The sequence below is a fragment of the Onychostoma macrolepis genome, chromosome 07, assembly GCF_012432095.1.
Source record: "Onychostoma macrolepis isolate SWU-2019 chromosome 07, ASM1243209v1, whole genome shotgun sequence".
Taxonomy (NCBI): domain Eukaryota; kingdom Metazoa; phylum Chordata; class Actinopteri; order Cypriniformes; family Cyprinidae; genus Onychostoma; species Onychostoma macrolepis.
Genome location: NC_081161.1, coordinates 24522200 through 24543397, shown reverse-complemented (window position 1 = coordinate 24543397; position 21198 = coordinate 24522200). Strand labels below are relative to the sequence as shown.

The 21198-nt window shown below is 37.8% G+C and overlaps 2 protein-coding genes across 6 annotated transcripts; both read right to left on the bottom strand.

Annotated features, from left to right (window-relative positions):
- Window positions 1-80: 80 nt before the first annotated feature.
- wdr97 (WD repeat domain 97) lies at window positions 81-10158 on the bottom strand. Of its 3 annotated transcripts, none has more exons than XM_058782164.1 (21): window positions 9573-10158; window positions 8949-9290; window positions 8042-8292; window positions 6911-7029; window positions 6008-6707; window positions 5721-5869; window positions 5403-5639; window positions 4933-5023; window positions 4692-4821; window positions 4365-4426; window positions 4226-4289; window positions 3990-4145; window positions 3745-3873; window positions 2588-2743; window positions 2182-2376; window positions 1868-2059; window positions 1582-1703; window positions 1160-1328; window positions 902-1071; window positions 535-596; window positions 81-265 (listed from the first exon to the last, which is right to left on the bottom strand). In XM_058782164.1, exons 1-21 carry the CDS (start codon window positions 9666-9668, stop codon window positions 81-83), a joined length of 3777 nt encoding a protein of 1258 aa, XP_058638147.1. In that variant the 5' UTR covers window positions 9669-10158. The 3 variants fall into 3 exon arrangements, with proteins under 3 accessions (XP_058638147.1, XP_058638148.1, XP_058638146.1); XM_058782165.1 differs by having other exon boundaries at window positions 8949-9052; XM_058782163.1 differs by having other exon boundaries at window positions 8949-10158.
- Window positions 10159-10254: 96 nt separating this feature from the next.
- On the bottom strand, window positions 10255-20923 carry dync2i1 (dynein 2 intermediate chain 1). 3 transcript variants are annotated; one of them, XM_058782166.1, is made up of 22 exons: window positions 20759-20922; window positions 20412-20465; window positions 19694-20333; window positions 19538-19590; window positions 19121-19354; window positions 18940-19008; window positions 17705-17767; window positions 17234-17459; window positions 15613-15713; window positions 15365-15490; window positions 15044-15155; window positions 14854-14948; window positions 14559-14688; window positions 14164-14336; window positions 13848-14010; window positions 13582-13689; window positions 13081-13142; window positions 12915-12966; window positions 12596-12756; window positions 12339-12470; window positions 11947-12170; window positions 10255-11363 (listed from the first exon to the last, which is right to left on the bottom strand). In XM_058782166.1, exons 1-22 carry the CDS (start codon window positions 20771-20773, stop codon window positions 11186-11188), a joined length of 3171 nt encoding a protein of 1056 aa, XP_058638149.1. In that variant the 5' UTR covers window positions 20774-20922; the 3' UTR covers window positions 10255-11185. The 3 variants fall into 3 exon arrangements, with proteins under 3 accessions (XP_058638149.1, XP_058638150.1, XP_058638151.1); XM_058782167.1 differs by lacking the exon at window positions 20412-20465 and having other exon boundaries at window positions 20759-20923; XM_058782168.1 differs by lacking the exon at window positions 18940-19008.
- Window positions 20924-21198: the final 275 nt, after the last annotated feature.

The following is a 21198-nucleotide window of genomic DNA, read 5'->3' as shown; positions in this document are numbered from 1 at the left end:
ATAATACATTTAGATTTGTGTAATTTGATGCATCATAGAGACAGTGTATCACAGCTTTAATGCAATGCTTTTGGGAATAACTATCTGTAATATTGTACATAGGAGTGCTCCAGGAAGAAGTATCTTTGTGGTGAGGGGCGTCTGAAGTGCTGAAAATCCAGGGAAAAGGGGAATGAAGAAAGTGTTACACGAGCCATTGGTAGAGAGAGGAACCGTGGGAAATCCATCAACACAGGTCGATATGGCAATGGTGGCAGCAGATGTCCTGTTGGTTTAAAATGATGATGACTGGATAAAACAAAACCTTGGATACAGTACAGTATACTAAACTACAGTATGGCAAAACTGCAGAGTGAAAGAATCATTTCCATATTCCTTTGAGGCTGCTTTTCTGCATAAGTTAGATTTCCACTTGAACTGAACATTAGAAACGAACTTAACATCTTTTAGTGCCACAGGCATAACATATTGATAGCTGTGTTTAGTTTAGTTTAACAAATGAACGCTGAAAGTCTGGCTGAAATATATTCTAACCTTGAGGCTCCCGTATCCTAGACATGCTGTACGTCTCTCCCAGGCGCTGAATTGGTTTCAGTCTAAAGAAAAACAGATAAATTTCTCATAATTTTAAACACAGACAACACTTATTTTAAAGAGCATTTCTTGGTTATGCAAACTATTTAAACATAGATGCAGTATTTTATATGAGGTTCTTTTTGAGGTTGAATAGGACAAATTTAGCTGGTTTTCTTTAAATATTTGTTCATCTTATTTCTAAACAGACTAGAGGAAAAAAACTTTTTCCTTTACTTTTTCCAATACATTTTAAGTACTCTCACTAAAAAATATACAACAGACAAACCCAAATTATACTGAGAGTCCCAGTGTTAGTATGACATACCTAGGCAAGTCTGAAGGCACAATGACAGCATCTTTCCTGCCCTCTGGTGGAGGTGGTGGTGGTCGAGTTTGTTTGCCTTTTTGCACAGAGCAGAAATATTTGAGCACCTCCACAGGTGTGAACACACTCTGTATTCCTTCACTGCGTAGGAACACAGACCCACTGTACACCTGTGAAGCACAATACAATTACAATTCAAATGAAAAAACTTTTGTTCTCCTCAAAAATATCTCTACCAATCTGATATCTGCTCCATACCTTGTACTTTCTGGTCCAGGTAAGCAGCCAGTGGCTGGCCATGTCTCGAAGACTGTGGTGCTGGTTAGGCTTATGCTTTGTCAGGGAGTTCCAGGACTCTAATTCTGGACATAACCACAGTTCAGCTTCCTCCACACCCAACCTTTGCAGCACACACAGTACTAAATCCCTGCCAGAGATACAACAATGGAATGGTTAATTCATGCATATATATTGTATATTTCACATTAATAATGGCAATTGGGTGTCACTTTGTTCAAAAAAAAAAAAAAAAAACTGGTGGAGACAGTAGGTTAACACTCAAAAAACAAACATGAAATCAACTTTTCAATGTATATGCTCTGCAGTTGCTACTAAAGTAGGCCATTGAAAAACATCTACATTGTATTTTGTATTGCGTTAAACAAGGCAATATTCCTTACTTAAGATCAGCTTCTTTATTTGCCAACATGGCGAGTAGCTCCACAATGGTGTCAAAACCGTCAGGACTCAGATACACCAGCACATTCAGCAGCTCACCGACAAAATGCTGTTCCTCCCTTAACTGCAAAACACATACTCACATATTCATACATGTTCTTATATTGAACAGACTCATCTGTAGTGTTGACAGAGAATTCATACAACTTATATGCTCTGTATTCATACATGAAATTAAATCCAAACTTCAGAAATTGCTACTAAAATGTATATTCAGCTATGCCTTACCATGTTTTTGTGAATGCAGTTTTCCAGGCAAACCAGCAGTCCTGTACTGAGAGATTCTTTGTCTAACACCTCCTGCTGTATTAGCATAAGTAATGCATTCAGGATGCTATTCTTCTGAGCCACGCTGCAAGACATCATGAAGTTCAACAGATGCTTGCAGAATTCCTTGGGGCATAAAGAACTCGAAATACACTGAAAACACATGCAAGGATAAATTAGAAGGAGATTGAGATGTGTATACTGTTTTATAAAGAGTACGTAGGAACGGAAGAGTCCTTATGATAGGCTCATATGTGTGTTTGTATTAAACTTGCACTCAGATCAGGAAACATCTTCTGAAACCACTGTTCATCCACAAACTGCAGGAGAAACTCTGGTACATGTGAGGTGGGAGAGGGTAGGGCAGAAGAGGGCGAGGGAGGGACAGAGGTGAGTAAAGTTGGGGCAGGTTTGGAGGGTGGAGTCAGAGGGGGTGTAGGACTCTTTATTGGTGGAAGGGGCTTTTGTGGCTGTAAACATAAAGAGAGCAAATTAAAGAGAGTACACGATGAAGTGGTTATGTGATAGCATTCCATTCTTTTCTTAAAATGTGGTCACATACTGTCTTTATACCCTGCAAAATTCAGCTTACGCAACTTAGTCAGTCCTTTTATGATTTATGTAATTTTACTCAAACACATGTGACTAGAATGAACATAAACACACAAAAAACATCCTAACAGGGTATATGAGTGTCTCTGCCACTGGTGAAGGTGGAAGAGGGCTCTTCTGTGTTGATGGAGACTTTACAACGGGTGCGAGATGCATGTCAGCCTCTTCCCTCTTCTTCTTCTTCTCCTCCTCTTCATTATACAAGCGTTGCACTTCTAGTTCGCTCTGCTCATGACAAGAGAAAAAAAACATTCCATTATTTATTCAGTTATTTTTCCCCTCTGCGTACACTGTGCATGCACACAAAACTAGAATTTGAAGTTGTTCAAAACCTGATGAAGATATTTTTAAGGAATTTAAAGGAATAGTTCTGTCATTAATTACTCACCCTCATGTCGATTCAAACCCGTAAGGCCTTCGTTCATCTTCGGAACACAAATAAAAATATTTTTGATTAAATCTGAGAGCTCTCTGACCCTCCATAGACAGCAAGGGTCCTACCACGATCAAGACACAGAATTGTAGCAAGGACGTTGTTAAAATAGTCCATGTGACATCAGTGGTTCAACTGTAATTTTACAAAGCTACGAGAATATTTTTTGTGTGCAAAGAAAACAAAAATAACAACTTTATTCAACAACTTCTCTTCTGGGACAGTCCTCTGCCATTATTGATGAGAGAAGAAATCGCTGAATAAAGTCATTATTTTTGTTTTCTTTGTGCACAAAAAGTATTCTCATAGCTTTGTAAAATCACAGGTGAACCACTGATGTCACATGGACCATTTTAACGATGTCCTTACTACCTTTCTGGGCCTTGATCATAGTAGGACCACTGCTGTCTATTCAGGTTCAGAAAGCTCTCGGATTTTAATTTATGTTCTGAAGATGAACAAAGGTCTTACGGGTTTCGAGCGACATGAGGGTGATTAATTATAGACAGAATTTTCATTTTTGGGTGTACTAACCCTTTAAGGACTATGCATATCATATATTTATTTTTTTGATATATTATTCCTGGGCAGAACATGTCCCCGGGAAGTAGCATGTCTGGTCACCTTATTGTGTGATTCACACTATACAAAGAAAAATACTATATATTTTTAAGCAAAGGATGTCTCTATTGGGTAATACATATACAGCAGACTAGTAATGGATATATTGTGTATGTAAAATGATAATTTTGTAATAAAACAACTCATATGTATTTAATACACAGTCTCTCACCTGTGTTTTAGAAGAATGTAGTCTCGTGGATAAGCCATCGGTGAAGGAGGAAGGGCTCAGCGGAGGAAGCTCAGGGAGTTTAGGTGGAAAAAGTATAGCATACACATCAAACATATCTTCTTCTGGAATCTAGATGAATGATGTGAAATCTTGATATTGGCAGTCATTTACACAAACTCATTTGGATTTATTTGGAAAATATTGTCTGAAAAGACAGTAAAAGTGGAGATTGATGACAAACTTACCCTTATATCAAGGGGTTGCCTGTAAATTAGACCCAGGTAATTATTGAAAGCCTCTCGTTTGGATTTTATGTTGGCTGGTTTTCTCCTTCTGCACTCAACATCTCCTTTTTGCAAGGATTCCAGATCTTTATGTATTGCCATAAGTGCCCCAAAGTCCTTTAAGACAAACATATGGATGAGCTCTGACACACACACACACACACACACACACACACTTACTTACATTTGATACTTACTGGATCTTTTATCCTATCATAAGTTTCAGGACCATCCTTTTTAGTAATATGGCAACTCTCTGTCCTAGAGTTAGATGTTAAAAGCAAAGGATAAGGATATGGATGTGTAGCAATGTATGTTATTTGAGTAGAAATTTACCTGCATTCACGGCTCATGATTGGGATCCAGGATTTGGGTAATTCAGAGTCTGGATACCATTTCTAAGTGGGTGAGTAAAGTGAATACATTCAAAATGAATAATTAATTTTGTGTGAACAGACTATATATTGTGTGAACCTCCTTTGTTCTAGAATAAAATTTAGTGGAGTAAACCTACAGTAAAGTATTTTTATTTAGCCAGTACTCTGAACTGTTTTTAACATCAGTGTTGGTAAAGACATCAAGAGTCTGACAACTCTTCAAGCAGTTTGATTAAAAGTACTTTTAAATAAGCTGAATGCCATCTGATAACATTTTAAGCTGTACTTGTGTCCTGCAGTCCAGAGGCAGTAGTTGTGTGCGGGGGATTCTGTAGAGGTCTCCTGTGATACCCAATAGCAGGTCTCCACTCTCACAGTACGCCAAACACTCTGGCTCTGCATTCAGCTCAAGAATTCTGAAACAAACAACACAAAATTAAACTGGTATGTAATGATAATCAAAGTTTTTGTTTTTGTTTTGTGGAATATACACAACTACAAGCAAAAAGTAGCACTTAGGTCCTAACCTAAGAAGGTGGTTTTCCATATCCCAGATCCGTACAGTCCCATCCTGACTGCTTGAAGCAAACATGCTCAGCTGATGACAAGCACAGAGGCCTAGGGAAACATAAATGGACTGTCTCAATCTCAGGAGGGTCAGGGTGTGATTTACTTTAATCTCATGAAACCTGTCAATTCCTGGGTCATATTTCAATCCAATATTACAAAAAAAGAAAATTCCCATTTATGACAATTAAGATTTTTATGAAAATTCATTAGGACATTTTTTTCAGGCTTTTTATCAGATAAATGTTGGTTAATTTAATATTTATATATATTTTTTTATTATTAAAATCAGCACAAATTAAAATCTGTACACACTTTGTGGGAAACTGGCATATTGAGTATGTTTGTTTGCTTTTGTTTATGTGAAAGTATATTATAAGCTATTTTGTAATATTAGATATCTACCAAAGTAGAGTTTACTGTCTCTAACCTGTGATTTTGTTGTGATGCTTTTCATTGGGTTGCTGGTCAGATCTGCTCTGGCTGTCTAAGCTATATTGCACCAGGCTATAAGTATCATTCTCAGGAACTTGTAAGGCGAGAGTGAGTTGGGTTCCCATCAGTGCCATCAAAACAGGAGGCAGATCACACAACACGCTGAAATGGAGACTCAAACACTGCTGAGCACATGGGAACACACGCCAAACCAGCAAAGCTTTATCTTCACCTGCAATATAAAGCCATCAAGATTATCATCAGCAGATAGTCTGTTTGAATGCAGTGTGATGATGTAGTACAGTGTGTGCACCTGCAGTCAGCAGGTAGCCACTGTTGGGGTATGCCTGCATGCTGCTGATGTTCTGGTTGTTGTGAGCAGAAGTTCTGAACTGGATTTTGCCAGAATGCATATTAAGCACAGACACACAACCACCACAATGGCCCAGTATAACCAGAAACCTGTGAGAGACACACAAGCTTAGGATGTACCTTGCTTTACTTAAAAGAAAAAAAAAATAATAATAATAATAAATGTTGAGAAAAAGAACTTTGAAAGACCTCTTATGACAACAACAAAAAAGTACCACAAATACGAACCTGTTTTTTGCATCATGTAGAAGTTTTATCTTCTTTGGCTTGTGTGATCTCTGCATCTGTAAGGATCTCCATTCTTCCTGTCCTATTTGTATATCTTTAACATCATTATATAAGACCATGCAGCAAACTGTGCCTATATTTGCTTGTATCTGCCCACCTGACCATTTCCAATGCTCTATCCCATGCCACTCATCCAGTATTGTTACTGGACTGGTCAATGTACTAGCAATAGTTACCACTCCATCCTCAGTGAGGACCAGTAAGATCTCTTTAGGTACACAGTAATCAGCACACCTTACTCTTCCAATGGCTTGGAATCTAGTGAGCACTTCACCCGTTTCTTTCGTAACAACTGTGACATCACTGTTTCCATGGATACAAACTACACAGGCACGGAAGGAAGGGGGGGTTGGTGGGGTTAGGATTTGGCGGACAGGACCTCTTAGGACCCCGTCCAGTCTGCAGTGTAGATTGTAGAGGCAGTTGAAGGTCCAGAAGTCCACACTGTTGGTGGAGTATGAGAAGAAGGTGCCAGCACTATCTGGGCCTCCCATGACTAGAGGAGGTGGGCACCCATTAGGAATGGATATAGTCTGGACTTGGTCTCCAACTTCTGGTCTCCAGCATCTCAAAGTACCATCAAGAGAAGATGACAACAACAGGCCAGAGACAGGACACAGAACTAGAGAAGTGACAAGAGCTGGAGGAAGGACACAAAAACACACACTCATGATGGTAGTAGACTCTATTGTCACTGAAATACTGTTGTGAACTGACAAAGGTCTTAAGTGCTGCTGGTTTACATTGTTGATATTTAATATAATTTCAACAATGCAATTGTAAATACTGTCACTAATCACTCATACTTTGAAACTTTATTAACAGTGAAGTTAATTTTCTGACCAGTATGTCCCACAAAGGCCATCTGAAGTTCCCAGTCTGGTCCCCACACTCTGATTGTCATATCTGATGCAGTAACCACAATACGCCTAAGTGGACAGTAGACCATCCCTGTGATTTCCCTAAAAAAAGACATTGATTTAATAGAACAAAAGTAAAGATTTTACATACACATCTGTTTTAATTAACCCATTAAATCACAATTTTTCCCAGCTAAGTGAGTGCATGTTTGTTACTCCCTCGGCAAGCCAATGAAACGAACCAGATATCCTGACAATAAAGCAAACAATAATTTTTCAGGCAATATAGTGCAGCAGGGATGACATTTTTAATTAAATTATATGAGTAATCTGTTTTGGTGATCTGATTTTCTAAGTCGACAATACATACATCATTAAGACCCCTTTGTGATTTTTAAGGCTTTTACTTCTTGAAAAAGGTGTTTGCTAACAAGTGGCTAAATGGGACTACAGAGGTTGTCGGGGACATTAAACATCTCACCCAACAGGTACACTCATCTACTCACTAGTCTGCTTCTACAGCCCTAGTGTCTTACAGTCACAGTCTTACAAAACTATTCTAACTTAAACTTTTAGGAAAAACAAATGTTTTTTAAATAAACACTGAAAGAATTGTTGAAAGCTTAATGGTGGTGACGTTGAAATCAAGCAACCATAGCGTAGTGCACAGTGCTCATTTGTGAAGAACATCATAAACAAAATGTGTAAGAGTCATAAACGTTTGTTGGTCACAGAGCTTATTTTCTGCAATAATTCAAAAGCCAGTGGAAAAGTCCTATTGGGGTTTTTTTTGTCAAGGGAACCAGGGTGATGTTAACTTTCAGGTTGGCCTACAAAAATACATTATCACTGCAGGACTCTATAATCAGAAAAAGGAATGATTCAAGAATAAATGCATGCATATTTGCATTCAGTCTGCACTTTCATTAATTGCTAAAATTTAATAATAAACGTTACTGGTTGGATTATTAATGTTTTCAACGAGAAAGAGAGAGGAGTAGAAAGAAATGTTGGGTTTGATATATATCCCATAGCTTAGCATAAACTGAATCCTTGTAAAACAGGCCTTAATAGCTGCAAATGGCTGAATTAATGCAAAACATTAAAAACAAACCTTAAATGGAGGTTCTTCTTGTGCTCCATAATGCATCCCTCTGTAAGGTCCACCACAACCACAGCTCGTCCATATGCAGCCAGTGCTCTGAGGCACTGCTGAGTCCTGCTAGTCATCAGTGCTAGATGTGTGAAAATAACTTGTCTCCCCAAACCCTCCACCACTCGTTTGCGACACACCAAGTGTGCGAGGCACCACACACATACATTTCCCTTTCCAGCTGTGACAAGCTCATTAGAGTGCTCCAAAATCTGTGACACAGACAGATGAAAACATGTCTCTTTAATTCACTTTCAGTACAAGTTCCAGTGATCCACTGATGAATCAAACTGTGTCCCGATGTCTTCACCAGTGGTTCTCAACCTTTTTGAATCCAAGGCCCCCCACAACAATACAAATACCCCCTTTTTTAAATTACAGACATTAGAAGTGTTCAAAATTACAAAAGTTAGAAAGAAATAACTAAAATCATTTTAATTTCAATCATCAAATCGTAGAATTATAGAAGTTTGGGGATGAATTAAATTTAATTTAATTTAAATCAAATTAAATACCTTAATTAATTTTATTTTAAAGTTTTTGTCTTAATTTAAAACATTTTAAATGCATAGTCTACCTAGAAAATAAACTTTTATCATAATTTACTCTCATGTTGTTCCAGACCTATAAGGCCTATGACTTTTGCTTCTGTGGAACATACAAGAAGATATGTTGTATGAACAAAAAATACTATGGAATCAATCGGAAGCAGAAGTATTATCATTTTAGTCATATTGCCCCCTAGTGGGCCCTGTCCTCCTGGTTGAGAACCACATATACTGTATATACACCATTTAATTTAACTAAAAAATTATTCCAGGTTTAATTGTATCAACTATGGTTTGAAAAGTTTTCTTTAAAGCCACACCTTGCACACCCTCACATCCATGGGCTCCACAGCACGAACCAGAGGATTCAGTTCTGCATCTAGTACGGTGAGAACAGCCCCAGGTCCCCAGCCAACCAGTCTGCCTGGCAGATGTGTGGAGGTGAGGCCGGCATAACGGATGGTGAGGGATTGACAAAAAGATGGATCTCTTAGACGGCCATCGGGATAATAAAACTGCACATGACCACTACTGTGGAGACTAGCGAAGCCTGCGGCACCCTCACCACAGGTCATGTGACTAACAGTCTCTTCACAGGAGAGGTGGAGGACATGACAAAGGCCATGGGTGAGAATGCTGGGGCTAACATTCCCATAATTCATCTGAACAGAGGCAGAATGTTCAACAGTGAAAGTAAAAGGTGATGGAGTAGGTCCAAGGAACAAGGTGGGAAGAGGAGGAAGGAAAAGAAAGAAATGAATGGCCTGTGATTTCAGGCTCTCTGTTAATGCATTATAGTGCTTAAGCATAATTATGAAGCATAAGCTATACGCATAATATAATACATTATACAATATTAATGCATATGCGTGACAAAAAAAATAAAAAAAAATAAATGTCACAGTCAATTAATTTGAGCCAAAGCATACTAGACACTCCCTTACTTCATCGATGCCCTCCGTCCACATTTGACAGCCCTTTTCACCATTTGTTCGTTCAGGCGATGAACTTTGTAGAGACTCTTCTTTAACCATCTTCATTTCACCATGTCACCTCGCGGATTGGGAAGCTTCCTCCGATTGCTGCGGGATGAAATTGTTTCTTCTTCGACTTGTGTTGTGTAACGTTAGCTACTACTCAAAGATCATCATGCCACGTTTTGTTTTGTTCGTGACAGTTTTCTCATTTGTAACTTGTGTTTCTTTGTTATTAAAAATATGCCTGTTCAGCTTGACGCTGAAAGAGCTGAAGGTCGTTAACAGAGAGCAGTCTGAATAGAGCCGTTGGCCAACAGTTACCATGGAGAAAACGACAGACAACAGATTATTGTCCATTCAACTCGTACTGGTCCTCATCTACAGTACAAGATTGTGCAAGACAGTACAAGTTCATGCAGAGCAAAGTTTTTCCTTTCTCTTATTAATTTTAAACGTTGGCATGCAAAAAGTTTTAAAAGGATTTCATGTTAAATCGTACACGTGCCATGTAAGTTACTTAGAAATATATTTATTTCTATTGATATATCATGTTTTATATGTTGTGACAAACGTCTTTACTATGCTGTTTCATTTTAGTACTAAGCTCTATTTGAATTAATTATGTAAAAAAATAAAATAATAATTGAAGTCGAATTAGCGCTGGTTTAATTGCCATGGTAACGACGACAAATAATAATATTTTACAGAAGAGACTGTTTGAAAATGCAGTTGACCTCAGAGACAGAATATAGCCTCGTTCAGACTGTCAGCCCAAATCCGATTTTGTGCACATCCGATTGGAATCCGATCTACGGATTCGATCACACATGAAAATGGTGTCCAAGTCCAGACAAAGATCCACAGTGAGAGTGATGGTCCTGGGTGTACAGTACAGTTTGCAGTTTCTAATATAGTGAAGAACACCCCTCTACTAACAATACACGTGTGAGAAGGAGAGAAAACACAGTCTAAATGTAATAGTCTTTTAATAAAAATATCCATTAATAATTATAGTATGACAATAGACTTGATAGTGAAGAAATGATAGGGATCATAAATAAAAAATACACTCCTGTTCAAATGCTACTCAGTGTAAATATTCATCTGTACAAATTGTAAAATAATACAAAATGGATATAATGTCTTTATATTCCTGAGGAACAGAAAGCTCATATGCATGTGCTCCCTTTAGCGATGGATCGAACCTTACAAAATGATGCTTACAGCAACAAAACCATCATGTTCTATCTAACATCAGCAAAGTTTCAGATGCAATACATTTTAAGCCAGGGATGTTCATTTGTTCTTGTACAGACCAAAAAGCGTAGTGTGACAGTAATAAACAACTATTTCTCATTCCTTTCATGCTGCTATAGCCACCATCAATGAAGCACTGGGTACCTTATTGATGTGCATGTAACAAGGAAAAATAATGCACTAGGTCTGCCCATACTATGCATGACTTTCTCTAATGTCTCTTTTGTGTTTTCCTCTGTCATTTGCATATTATGGATGTAATTGGAAATTAATTTGAATCTGGGCTCAGACAGACCTTTGCTTGATTTGGATGAGAATCCATCTCATATTAAAAAAGCATCGTGCAAAAAAGACTGAAGTTTTTCTTTGTCATAGGTGCTAGGCACTGTAAGTGACTCCTTAAAATACTGAATCTCCACCTTGCCGGACTGCTTGGCGAGCGCAAGGCCAGAAAATGTGTTCTGTTTGGCTGGCTCACCAAACACTGCCATGGCGGTCACCCTGTGAAAAATAGTTAGGAAAGAGAGGATTGTAAAAACTGTTGTTAAGTGCCTGAGGTACTTGCTCTACCACTGTAATTACACATCTGACATATGTGATCCTGGACCACAAAACCAGTCTTAAGTGTCAATTTCTTGAAATTGAGATTTATACATCATCTGAAAACTGAATAAATAAGCTTTCCGTTGATGTATGGTTTGTTAGGATCGGACAATATTTGGCCGAGATACAACTATTTGAACATCTGGAATCTGAGGGTGCAAAAAAATCGAAATATTGAGAAAAACGTCTTTAAAGTTGTCCAAATGAAGTTCTTAGCAATGCATATTACTAATCAAAAAATGTACAAAATATCTTCATGGAACATGATATTTACTTAATATCCTAATGATTTTTGGCATAAAAGAAAAATCGACAATTTTGACCCATACAATTTATTTTTGGTTATTGCTACAAATATACCCCAGCGACTTAAGACTGGTTTTGTGCTCCAGGGTCACATATTATCTTACTGTATTGCACTAACTGAACTTTTTTTCAATCGTATTAAAAAGATCTAATATTTGATGTCCTAGCTTTTTACCGGTCATTGTGTATATTCTCAGTGACGACTGGCGCATAATCCTTCACAGTCAGGTCCCAGATGTGAAGATCAGAGCCAGCATCCAGAACACAGAATACAGCTGGCCGTGTCTGAGACCACTGCACTGACAGAATGGAAGCACCACTGGAACATCCAGACCATTCCATCAGCGGATCTTCTCTCAGGACAGAGTGCAATCGGACTGTTCCATCACTGCAGCCAACCTAAAGAAAGGAATTAAAGGGGTGAACATAATGTTCCCATTACAAAATTTCAGCTAGAACCTGTAAAAACTGGGAGTAAAAGAACATTTTCATCACAAATAACAGATAACTATGAATGAAGATTACATAATTACACATACAGTAAAAAGCAATAGAAGTTGCTCCTACCAAGAACAAGGGATCCTTGGAAGGACTGAAGTCAAGTGCTGTGACCTCCACTGGTCTACAGCTATCAAACTGTGATCTGTAGAACTTCGGAAGAACTTTTAAGCTGTGCCTCGTACCATGTCTAACCAGACCCTTCAATAATAAAAAAAAATAATTAAAGAAACATTTCAAGAAACATTTTAAGATCAAGAAAAAAGACTAGGAAACACCACCAATCCAAATATCCACTATCTTCAACAATTTCATGCAACACCCACCATGTTAGTACCAATGAAATAATGGTTTGAGTCAGATGGGAGGAACTTTAACTGAAGGCTCACAGGAGGTCCAAATCCCATTATAACATCTTGAGGTGATTTTTCAGTGGTCTGTAGAGAGGAGCTGTGTAGTAGTTTAACTTTACCACCGGGCCTAAGACCTACCAAGGAAAATGCAGCATTATTAAAATGAGAGAGGTCTAATAGATGTGCATTTCAGTAAGGATGATCTCAACTCAATTCATATGTATAGCGTTTTTACACATTGTTCAAAGCAGCTTTAAAGAAAATAGAAAAATAATTTTAAACATAGGCTTACCAAGGTCTGTTTGAGAACCAGAATCATTTCCTTTGGGCAGCTCAACCACAACCTGTCAGAGACAAAATATACAACTTCATCTAATTAATCTCTTGTTGCAAAAACACAGTGCTAACTGAAAGAGGGTTTCTGTGAAATAAAGTTACTGGTGAAAATGCAGACATACCCAGAGAGTTAACATTCCATTTTCATCCAGAGATCCTAACTGGAATGACAGTCCCAGAGACTCTAGGATTTTGTACAAGGGAACAAGGAATTTCTTTTGGTGGTTTTCAAAATATACATTATTCTTCAAACTATAACAACAGGGTTGCATTTAATTTACAATGTTTTAAAATGTAATTTATTCCTGTGATGGCAGTGTTGACATTTCATTACTCAGTGTCACAGGAACCTTCAGAAATCAATCTTATATGCTAATCTGTTACTTGAGGAAAAAATAAAATTCTTCTTATCAATGTTAAAAACAGCTTGTGCTGCTTCTATAATGAATAAAACTTCAAAAGAACCGCAAATCTTTTATAAAACTAGAAATGTCTTAGTTGTAACTTTTGATCAAGTGAATGAATTCTTGCCGAATAAATCTTTCAAAAAAAAATTTTACTGACCCCAACTTTTGAATTGTAGTGTTTTTATTTATTGAAACAATTTATTTCAAACACATTACCATCTACGTCTGCAGTTAGTGTGCTCTTTGAACTTGTATCAGCAGTCGCCAGTACAGGTTCAATGGACACCACGGGAGAGAGGTGACCCACCCCTGAAAGCACAGCATCTGCAACCATACACAAAACACAGGTCAGTTTAGACCTGACTCCAAATATCTATATCTAAATACAAGTGAAGTTAGATAAACAGTTTTGCAAATGCTTGTGTTTTTTTCTATTATTTATTTAGATGGCACAGCAGCTGAAGCAGTGAGCACTGACTGACCTGTTGAGAAGGTTGGGTAGCGTAGTGTCCACACCTCCTTGTCAACCACCAAGTTCAAGTGAGTACCAGAACGTTCTCTGAGGTCCCATACCACCACTGAGCCTACTTCTGTACCAGCAAACACTAGTGTAACTTTACCAGGACTGAAACAGCAACACCTCACCTGAGAGGGGTAAACAAATAGAAGGAAAATATTTAGATTTTTATTGGCTGTTATGGGACAGTAGTTAATTTATCAACAGTCGTTGATAAGTAAGTTAAGTAGTTAATTAATCAACAGTCAATTTCAATGATGCCAGTATGTTCTCCCCCATACCTCAGATTCATAAAGAAGAATTTTTTGGGGTCTGGATGGTTCCCAGATGTTCCAAACACAGATGATTGTCTCACAGTCAAGCCGTACAGCACTGCTTTTGGAGGAAGGAGGATGAACAGACAGAAGAGTCTGTCTCTGGACCTGAGAGAACTGCAGTAGACTCACCTGCCGACCTGCAGGTAGATGTGCACATATACATGATTGTGGTCTGTACCAAGTGTGCCATACATGTTCTGAAAAGTGAAGCCAAAACTTTTCTCCATGTAAACAAATGGGATGTGAACCAAACTTAAAAAAAAAAAAAATTTCAATCATTTTAGGTAGTTCTTATCACACTCATGCATCCATGACTCAACACTGCTATTTATCAGTAAATATAATTTAGAAAATATTACCATGCAGAAAGGGGAGTTTGGTATCGAGTTGAATGCAGCCATCACTAAAGGACAGCGCGTCTGTTTGAGAGCGAAGTCTTCTGATTGAATTACTCTCTGCCATATTCTCCTCTATCAGAACAGCCATCACCTGACATACAAATAAATCCTTAAATAAATAGTACTTTTAAAGAAACTATTACTTTATCAGGCGGTTTAAGGACAACTTGATTTAATATGCATTTATAACACAAGACATGAGCACACTGAACTTTTTGAGTGTTTTTGGTTGAGATTATTTGTAACTATTCTTTACCTGTGCAGCAGAGCGTATAAAAGTAGTCAGACGTTGAGAATCAGCAGTTATTCTTGAAGTGGATTTATCTGTAGTGTCTTGAGACGCCTTAGACCCTGGTTACAGTTCAGAGAATGAAACAGAACACAACTAATTTATATTTCCATTTGGTATTCATTACTAATGACAGAGTCAATGCTGAACACAATACCTCCACATGCTGCATTTGCTTCTGGTGGGTGTTGTGTCCATTTGTCTGTCAAATCTACTTCTTCTGTTTGTATATCTCGATCAGTGTTGTCTTCATTGCACTGCACATAAGCCTGGAGACACAGTAGTCTCATGAGACTGTATAAAAGCCATTTTGATCATGACAAACGGAAAACACCAAAACTAGTTGACAGAGAAGATGTGTAAAAGTGAATTTTGGTAGATACATGCCTATATTGTTCACAATATGGCCAGATACTTAAAAATATCACCACTGCCATTTTATAACATAGAAGTACCTACAACTTCCTAGATTTCTAACCTGTTTTGTATTGGCTGTTCCAAAATTCTTGATGTACATGTCATACTCATTGACAGGAGGCAGGTCCAGCAGAGAGAAGGTGATGGAGAAGTCTAAATCAATCAGACGCAGAAGTTCTTCACTGCGCTTCCTTCAAATCAAATAAATTTAATTTAATGAATGAGTCAACATATGCAATTTGTTTTTTATTTTAAAAATTGTGTTTACTTCTAATAACTTCTAATTAGATCATTATGAAGATAGAGAACTTGCTTTTGTTTCTTGGCCACTTTCTGGCTGACCTCTCGTTGCTTTGCTGATACAAAATCAATAATTTTGCCATGTGTTCGACTTCTGTTAGAGTGCCTTTCTGTGAAAACAAAACAAAAGCACAGCATTTGATTTCCCTTTTTTTTTATATATCAAAGTCCCTTTAAAGTCCCCATGAAATCAAAATTGAATTTTTGTATGAATATGTTAGGCTTAAGATTATCTATAAGCTAGTGTGCTCCAAAACAATGACAAAATTCGCTTTTACAAGATATAAGCATTCAAAACTTACAGTCTCTCACTTCCGCCAATATGGATCAGCGATTTTGATGACATCACACTGCACTTCAGCTTCTCATTAAACTTTCTATCCAATCAAATGCTCTCTAGAACCCAAAGCATCCCGCCCCCTGCACTCTATACAGACGCTGAAGCTGCGGCTCAAATCGGTCACTTGTTCACAGGATTTGTATTTTCTGTACGATGAATGGCACATTGTGCACTATATAGGGCAGGGGTGTCAAACTCAGTTCCTGGAGGGCTGCTGCAGCCCTGCACAGTTTTGTTCCAACCCTGCTCCAACACACAAACCATCTAGTTTTCAAATAAGCCTGAAGGACTTGATTAGCTGGATCAGGTGTGTTTAATTAGGGTTGCATCTAAACTCTGCAGGGCTCCGGCCCTCCAGGAACTGATATAGGGGATAGGGAACGATTCAGACAGTGTAAATATGCTTTCCGTTGGGGCGAATTAAGTCTGGTTTCGCACTGTGTCACGCTAACCGTCGCACCACGCACGCAGTGTGCGCCGGCCCACAGACACAATACATGGAGTGGATAATATGCACGAGTCGGCGCAGACCATAAAACTTAACGGACCCATTTGTATTTTACACAGAATGCTATATTTTATAGCAATATGAGATTGTGGCTGTCACATGCTGTCAAATGCGGCTTTACCGAGCTCAATGGCTCTGGTCCAAACTGTAACTGTGATACAAGTGAAACGCTATTGGCCATTTTAAAAAGAGGGCAGGACTGCTTGATATGTCCCGCCCTGACTTCCTGTTTCAGTTGAAATGACGTCAACACACAGAACAATGCTTGCGTGTTTCAAAGCACTTCAGTGGACCTTTAAGGCAAGTCATGTCACTCGGTGGCCATCTTTGAAACGCCTCTCAGGAATGCAAGTGCAGCTCCTATCTCTTTGAATGGTTAAACATAAAATTCTCTAAAACTGTTCACCAAGCTTACGATTAAATTTCATATTTGAAATCACCAATGAAATCTGACAACAACTTTTTCATTAAAGTTGTTTATTTTGCTCAAATAGTGTTAAAAAAGCTTATTATTCAGGCTAGACCAGCCAGTGCACATGCGCAGTCTTAGAACGGTGACTGTTTCTATAGCAACCGGGACTTCTAATGGCAGCTGAAGTGACACGCTGACTTTACCGATTAGGGATTAGCTCTTTCGCTCAGAAGGCGGGGCTTTGTTCGATAAGCGGCCATTGCCTTTTTTTCCATTCAAAACTATACGAGTGACATGTCTTGGGTATTCTATAGTCTTTGTTCATATTCACCAGTAGAATGTGCAAATTAACAAACTTTTGTTTAACTACCTCTCTGGGTGACAGCTGACTCTGTGGTTGTAGGCTTTGATCTTGCAGAGTAGATTCTCTCATTTTCCTCATCAATGGCTCTTTGGATGGCTTCAATCTCTTCTCTTCTCTTGGGACTCAACTCCTTCTTGTCTTCTCTCACTTTTTTGTCATGTTCCTCATTCTCCTCCTCCTCATTATCATCCTCTTCTTCTTCACCAACATCCTCAAAGTCTTCTTCATAATCCTAAAAGCATCACCAAAAAGAACAGCATAATATGGAATAAGAAAGAAGGAATGACAATTCTGTTGGTTATATTCAGCTTCAAGATTCACATCAGATATTAGGGAAATATAAACCCTATATAAATATACAAAGATATAATAATTATATAAGTATATTCTATATACAGTATATTATATATATTCTCTGTACTATCTGTACTCTGTACTAAGTCATATATGTAACAGAAGAACGAAACTGCTTCACACCTCAAAATCCTCCTCATAATCTTTGCTTGATTGTTTGTCCTCTTCAGTTTCTTCATTCTCCACCTTGAAACACAAAGACATGCAATCATATTAGCCACAATGTGTGTTTACTCTTTTACTCAAAATTTACAGTAGGGCTAGAAAGCAGAAACAACTTAAAAAGTAAAAATGAACATGCAGTGGAACAATTTTAAATATTAGCTTCTGAGAGAAATGAGTTCTGAGACTCCAAAGGTAAATGCATTTGTATAGGATCTGTCATTGAAGTTGATAGGCTGTTCTTGCTTTTTGTGTGTTTATCTTTAACACGCATACTATACCTGCAGAACTCTATGTTCATATGTTGTAAGGGCTTTGTATTGGTTCAAGTTTGTATTATACATGATCATTTTCTTTTTTATTTCAAAACGCATTTACTTTTTTAGTGCATTTACTTGCACGCTCTGATACGAATCTGTGCCTATAGCTCTGTTCAGTCAGAGAAGAAACAATTAGAGAATGATTTAATTTTGTCTTAAAATTCGCCAGTACTATGCAAGTATGATCGAGCCAGGTTTTGTTTAGTCTGTTTGGACGTCAATTTAATGCAAATGCAGTACACTAGTAATGGTTAAATGAGGTAGAAAAAAAAGTAGAGTTAATATTGTGTTAAATCTGTTATGAACAATAGAGAATTTTAACTTATACGATTTTCACACATGAAGGGACGTTTTAGTCCCACTTTATATTAGGTGGCCTTAACGAATATGTACTTACATTTAAATTATTAATTTGGTACAATGCACTTATTGTGTACATACACATTTTTACATTGTACTTATATTTTTAAAAATACCGATATGTAGTTGATATGTAATTTATAATTACACTGTTGACCCATCCCTTACACCTTAACCCACCCTTAAACCTTCCCACACCACCAAACCTGTCCCTAACCTTATACGCATCCTACCTCAATAGCAGCAAAAGTGTTTTGCAATTCAATATGAACACAATAAGTACATTGTACTTATTTTTTGATGTAAGTACATAGTATTAAAGGCCACCTAATATAAAGTGTGACCGATGTTTTTTATACAACACATGCCTCTGTGATGTTTTGATAAAAAACAACAGAAGAAAAAATGTATAGAAAATTGTTGCAAATAAGATCAATAACATGCATTAGACAGGTTGAATTTTCATTTTGTACTGACTTTAACTTATTGTAACTGATCTTTAAACAGAAATCTTACAGGGATCTCTGGATCATTCACTTCAGCTTGAATAGACCTCCATGTTAACTGAGGTATCTTGGTAGGGTCCTGCATACCCACACAAATATAAAACATATGAAGTGGAGATTTATAACCACACAAACCTAAAAAAGCAAATGGATGTCATGAATCTAATTCGTTTATTTGATGATGTTTATACCTCTTTGTCTCTATTTATCCTTTCATTCAGGTCATGTCCTGATGAATCTTTATGTTTCGGCTCTCTGTCACTCCTCTTGGAGTCTGAAGCCTCCTTGTGCCTTTTTTCACGCCGTCTATCTCTCTCTTCCCTCTCCCTGGCCTTTTCCCTATCCCCGTCTTTGATGCCGTGGAAATAATCCTTTGACTCTTTGACTCGCTGTTCCACTTCTTGAGAGTGACTTGTGTTTGCCACCTATTGAAAGCAACAACTTTAGCAAAAAACAGTTCAAGTTATCAGATCCAATGTAGCTCATTCAAGTCGACTAGCCAGAATGTTTAAACATTTCTCCATAATATCAGTACAGTCAGAATTACATTATTATTATATTATCAGTTTAATATCTTGCTTCTAAATAGCAACAATCTTATGGCTTACATGACTTTCTTTATCCCTTCTCTTCTCTCTATCTTCTCTATCTCTTCTGTGTTCTGAAACAAAAGAGATCATATTAGTTTTTCGATTTTCTAAAAAAATCAAATAGACATGAACTTAAAAAAACTTTTCTCTAGGCACAAATGGTAATAATCATACCTTTTTCTTTGTGTCCAGAGTGTTCTTTTTCACTGCGTCTCTCTCTCCTTTCTCTATCCCTCTGTTTTTCCTCATATTCATGTCGATTCTTTTCACTTTCTCTTGCTCTGTGTTTTTCTCTCCTCTCTCTTTCTTCTTTTTCTCCTTCTCTTCTCCCCTCTTTCTTTCTATCTGTTTCATCTTTTCGCTCCCTGTCTCTCTCAGCTCTCCTTCTATCTCTATCTTTTTCTCTTTCCCTGTTTGCACCTCTGTCCACCTGATTGTACACATCTATGTCCCTGTCTTTATATCTGTCCTTTTCTCTATCCCTCCGCCTTTCACTGTTTTCCTTCTCACCTCGACTATGTCTTTTTTCTTCTTCATCTCCATCTCTGTGTCTGTCCTCTCTCTCTCGTTCTTGCTTTCTCTCTTTATATCTATCCTCCCTGATGTCTTCCTTCTTGATATCCTGGTTTGTATCCCTGTCTGGGTCTCTGTGTTTACTCCTCTCTCGTGTGCTTTCTCTCTCTCTCGGTTTCTCTTTCTCTCTCCTTGCATCTTGATCAGGGTCTCTGTGTCTGCGATCCAGAGATTCTCCTTCCCTGTATTTCTTGTGCTCTTCTTCTCGTTTGGATCTTCTTTTGCTCTCCTCATTGTGTGCCTGACAAAGCAATGACATTTTATGGGTTGTGCTTCTAAACCTTGTCTTTTTCTTACACACAAACAAACTGCAGATTACCTGAATGTGCACTTTTAAGTCATCAGACCTCCAAGTATCTTCTTTTGTTATTTTCTTATGAGAGGACGGGGAAAATTAACAGCAAATGTGTTACAACTGTACATAATGAAGCTCATGACTCGACTACCTAACATAACTAAATACTGCTTGCTTACAAGTTGATTCTTTACATACCGAGTGTTCATATAATGAAGTGACAGTTTGCTAAACTAACTAAAGTATGTAACTTAAGCAGTTTTATTTGGCTATCGATGAGTGGCTAATCGTGCTGTTTAGCTGTAACATTTTCAGGGAATAAAACAATCGCTACAAAACAGCTGCTCCATATGGAATAAGCTTTGCTTTACCTTCACAGGGTACATCACTTCAGTGATCTTCTTCTCACTACTCCTTTTCAGTTCAACAATCACAAGTTTATGTTGACAGCTTTCACCGCCATACCGCTATACGGCTAAAGCGCACGCGCAGTTTAATAGTACTATGGTAACCTGCCAAGCCATGGTAACAACAGACTATTAAATCGAGCAAAGAGCAATCGCGCGATACAAATGTTACTATGGCAACACTGTCGCATTTAGATAACAATCGAAAAATCGAACAAGATGTGTTTAACAATGCGACATAGCACACAATAAAATATCACAGTGCTTGCTTTGTACTATACAGGTGCCTATATCTGCAGTAATTGCCTATACTTATTAAGATACGTTAGTATATTTTGACATATATGTTATTTTTTTAAGTCGTCCTCTTGGTCGTCTCCTGGTTAGAAGGAGGTTTCCAAAAA

Coding starts and splice junctions, on each gene's coding strand:
- dync2i1 (XM_058782166.1), bottom strand. Junction 19,591..19,693: donor CTCTGGACACAAAGAAAAAG/GTATGATTATTA, acceptor CTTTTGTTTCAG/AACACAGAAGAGATAGAGAA. Junction 19,009..19,120: donor GGATAAATAGAGACAAAGAG/GTATAAACATCA, acceptor GTGGGTATGCAG/GACCCTACCAAGATACCTCA.
- wdr97 (XM_058782163.1), bottom strand. CDS start 9,437: ATGCTTAAGCACTATAATGCATTAACAGAGAGCCTGAAATCACAGGCC. Junction 4,290..4,364: donor ATCATGAGCCGTGAATGCAG/GTAAATTTCTAC, acceptor ATCTAACTCTAG/GACAGAGAGTTGCCATATTA. Junction 2,060..2,181: donor AGATGTTTCCTGATCTGAGT/GCAAGTTTAATA, acceptor ATGTGTTTTCAG/TGTATTTCGAGTTCTTTATG.